The following is a 4,474-nucleotide window of genomic DNA, read 5'->3' as shown; positions in this document are numbered from 1 at the left end:
ATATATATATATATATAAATATGTCAATTAGTAATTCGTATGTCGTTGCGCCGTTCGGGAAGTTTAATTAAACTGTGTATCTCCGGTCACAATTCGCCGGGATCGTACGCGTTTACCTCGTGCAGTCATTAAACCAGTCCGTACGCCGCTAAAATTGTATAAAACACCACTCCTACAATCAACAAGATTGCAATGACGTAAAAAAACGCGCACATAGCTACGAAGCTGCGAAAATTGTTTGCATCGCAATGCGAATAAAAGAAGGGTGACACGAGAGCAACATGATTGGAACATACCAGAAGAATTCTTTTCATGTTGTATCGTTTGTATTATATGCACAATACCTTTCTTTTTAACATGTGTGTGTGCGCCGCGCGCGCGCGCGCGCATGTGTGTGTGTGTGTGTGTGTGTGTGTGTGTGTGTGTGTGTGTGTGTGTGTGTATAAAAGTACAGCAATTAGTAGATATTTTTTATACATTAATATTTCACTTTATATTATATTCTATATTATATTCACTTTATATTATATTCAGATTAAATTTTCATACTGTTTGCAAAAGTGTATTTTGAAATCAAATCACCCGTTATTTTAATATGTCCATCTTATTGACTCTGCAATGATAAAACTGTCGCAAATCGTAATATGAAAAGAGAATATTGAGGATGGAAAAAAGGAGAAATATTTCTCCCGAAATGATTCGGCAGTTATAGCTATAGTAGTATTCTAAGGTTGCAATCTAACAGAACAGGATTGCGTAGAGTGATTTATTGCAACAAGATAGAACGGTCGCATTACCTAGGATGATCGGCAATTTTATCGTGAATGGACGCGTATATTCGCGGCGCAAGGTATTCCGTTTTCGCACATATAAGATCGCGCCATCAATCGCGCGCGTTTGTAACATACGGCTGACGGGAAACATTCGCGTGCCAGCCGCATATTCAAGGATTGCGATCCCGATACGCAAACATATCTCGTAGAGCATTTCGCGGGGGGGTTAGCAGGGACGTTAGCAAAGATGCGATATTTTTCGCTCTTTCACAGACGACGATCTATGCCTGGTAAAGTATTGCGGTGTGGGAAGAGAGTGCCAAGTCTCCGCGGACGGTGAGGAGCTCGTCGCTGCGTGCGTCTGCATTCATAAATGCGCGCGGAGGCATCGACCGGTCTGTGCAAGCAATGGCAGGGTATACGTCAATCACTGCGAGATGCATCGCGCGGCCTGCAACACCGATACTCCATTAAACACCCGAAGACTCTCTAGATGCCTCAGCAATGGTGAGCACGTGCTCGACAATATATAGCTGTTTTCCAGGAAGAGAAACAACAGCATTGAAAATTGTTTCATCTTTGTTTAACATTGACAAATAACTAGGATGTAATGATTCATTGTGCCACACTGTGTCATCTGTGTCTCTTGAAAAGCATCCTATGTCTCTATCTTGCATAGTACAGAAAGCTTACGCACACGTAGAGGAAATATCTCGGAATGAAATATATGCATTGCATTATACATATGTATTTTATTTCTGATTTTAATCAATAAACTAATATTCATCATAAAAATTTAGAAAGATATAGATTTTTATTATTGATAATTTGATTTCATATATATTTTCTGACATCACATAGTATTAAAGAATTAACCGTTTTGAATAAGTTAGTTATTTTTGTCAGTAATAAAAATTTGTATCTTTCGAAATTTTTAATTAAATATTAATGATGATAAATATGAAAGGTAAAACAAGATTTTCCATTGGCTTAAAATCAATTCTTGTATTTTAAATTCTTTTAGATTTTAATGAAATAGAGACGGAAATAGAAGAACACTAGAGTTTATCGGCCCCGCGGCGTGCACTGAACTCTATCTATATTTAATTTTAATTATCCATATCTAGCTAATTATTAGATTTAATTTTATTTAATTATCCAGCAAAGATTATAAAAAACCAAGCTTATTAATAGCAATTGAATAAAATAAATCAATTAATATTAATATACATTATTTCAATTATATTTTCAGATTTTAACTTTATAAATTATTAACCCAATTGGAATTTTATTAGAGACAAGATATGTCACTACATTATGAAGAAATATAAGTAATCGTGTGACTTTTTAATCTACTAATATAACTTTTTAACTAGTCATCAATAAATTAAGTTTATAAGCATAACAGCGTATAAATCTCATAGAACATCAAATAAAGATTATCCAAATCTTTGCCGATACTTTTAACTTTAATTCATTGTTTACACTAAAAGAAAGAGAAACCACGAGGACTAACAAAACTTTGGTTTCATTATGAACTCAATAATAACTTAGAAGTTTTCTATTAATTTATAGCAGCCGCGTAGCAGTCTAGTTTGTTAAGAGTTGTAACGATAAGAAAAAAAAAAAGAGATGTCGTTACATGGAAACTTGAAGTTTATAATGGAATGTTCCATCATTTCCAGGTAATTACAGCGCACAGGCACGAAAGGATTTCTTTGCGTACCATGCCTCCAACAAAGGCAAGAATATCGCTAAGTACGCTAAGTCCAAGAATAAGACGAAGCATCCGGTGAGCAAATCGTTCCTACAAAAGAACGGTCACGATATCGAGAAGTGTTCAGCGCAGGAATACGAGATTATGAAAGTATGTTATTGATTTTATTCCACGATACAATAATTTCCGACTTAAAACGTAAGAAATTTTAATGAGGATTTCTCGACGAAAAGCGTCCCTCTTCTTAGCGTATCTTCTTGAGTTGCAAATAGATGACTATATTTATCATTAATATTCTCTGACTATATTCAGATATAGCTTTAATAAAAAAAATTTAATAAAAAAAACTAGGGTATATGAAATAGAAATGAATTTGAATTTATTATTTAGCTACGATACGCGAATAACACTCCATTTTTCTTTCATTCTCATCAAATAATGATTATTTTTAAATATAATTTTTTAAAATATTGTAATTTATGGTTTTTTCAACTATGATTTATTTACATATATGTACAAAATTCAGCATGTATAAATGGAGATTTCTTCATATAAAATACAAACAAATTATATATGAAAGTATATGTGTCAGTTAAGAATATCTTCTTTAATTTATTTATAATTTTTTGCAATAATACTTTATAACTGTAAAAAATTATTGAAACGTAATCAGACTATACTATATTGATTTATTCTGTTTATCCAGACCATACTATATTTATTTATTCTGTTTATCCATCGTAGGACAACTTACTTCTATACAGTCACGCCAGACTAATGGCCGAGGATAATCACAGTAAAGAGTATTTGGTCAGCATCATGTTTTCTCACTACGACAGAAACAATGACGGTAATTTGGAGCGGGAAGAGCTCTTGCAGGTGATTTAACATTGAATATACTTTTCTTCGTGTAGTATTTCTTCATTAACGTTTTCTCTCAAGTTTAACTTAAACTGAAGGAGAAGTACTTGCGATAAGATTTATTTGATGGCCATTATTTTAACGGCAGTAACACGATTTTTCCATTGCTCGAGCGTCTAGCGAATAATACGCTTAAACTATTTCGAACATTCAGATCGCCAAAGAAGAAAACATGGAAGAACTATGTGCAGGATGCAATTTGAGCCACATGATCAGTTACGATGACACCGATAATGATGGCAAACTGAATGTTAACGAGTTCTACATGGCCTTTAGCAAGCTTTATAGTAAGCATCATTTGTGATTCATTTGTTATCATGAGATCTTTTACAAGTCGATGACAAAGATAAATTATATAATTATGTTAATAAAATGTATTCGAATTAATTTAATTTTAAACTAATTTCTTGAATTTAAAACAAATTCTTCCAATACAAATATTTGTTCTCGAAAATTATTCTATTATATTATTACTATTCTGACAATTTCGTAAGACAAATAATGTTAGTACAATTTAACGTAGTGATTAACTATTTTCAAATCATTTTCTTATGAAAATCTGTAATCAACGTTCTCAATGCAGAACGCATTGTCCATGGACAATGGTGTCACCGTAAATTGTCAGACTGCACACGTGACCGGTATAGTGCCATCGCGCATATATAAACGACCTCGAGGAATTATTATGCAAAGTTTGTACGATGGACGATCGTCCATTCAATTTGGCCAAAGTATAACGTACACATAATATATACGAGGATGGTTCTGATCTATGCAGGTGTATCGGTGGTATCGTTGGATAAATCCCTCGAAGTGAATCACATATCTGCACGAGTCGGGGACAACGTTGAGATTAAGTGCGACGTCACCGGAACACCACCTCCGCCTTTGGTCTGGCGCCGTTACGGTACGGACGTGGAAACCCTCAGCGAACCGGAGGTATTCCACTCGAACGAAATAATTCGATCTCTATCCTTCGTCGTTAGCCTTGTAAATACCATAATATTGTCCATACATCAGACTACCATTTCAATTAACGTACAAATATATATATATATATATA

The 4,474-nt window shown here is 34.0% G+C and overlaps 1 protein-coding gene across 1 annotated transcript in view; it reads left to right on the top strand.

The window, feature by feature from the left end:
• Positions 1 to 4,474, top strand: part of LOC108690597 (follistatin-related protein 5-like) — a 10,227-nt gene that overhangs the window by 1,715 nt on the left and 4,038 nt on the right. Inside the window, exons 3-7 of the mRNA XM_018197968.1 lie at positions 1,047 to 1,280; positions 2,459 to 2,640; positions 3,235 to 3,369; positions 3,566 to 3,698; positions 4,190 to 4,350. Of these exons, the coding sequence (XP_018053457.1) occupies positions 1,047 to 1,280; positions 2,459 to 2,640; positions 3,235 to 3,369; positions 3,566 to 3,698; positions 4,190 to 4,350 (845 nt within the window). The remainder of the gene's footprint in view (positions 1 to 1,046; positions 1,281 to 2,458; positions 2,641 to 3,234; positions 3,370 to 3,565; positions 3,699 to 4,189; positions 4,351 to 4,474) is intronic.

This window comes from Atta colombica, unplaced genomic scaffold (assembly GCF_001594045.1).
Source record: "Atta colombica isolate Treedump-2 unplaced genomic scaffold, Acol1.0 scaffold331, whole genome shotgun sequence".
NCBI lineage: Eukaryota > Metazoa > Arthropoda > Insecta > Hymenoptera > Formicidae > Atta > Atta colombica.
This window is presented reverse-complemented; position numbering and strand designations above follow the sequence as displayed.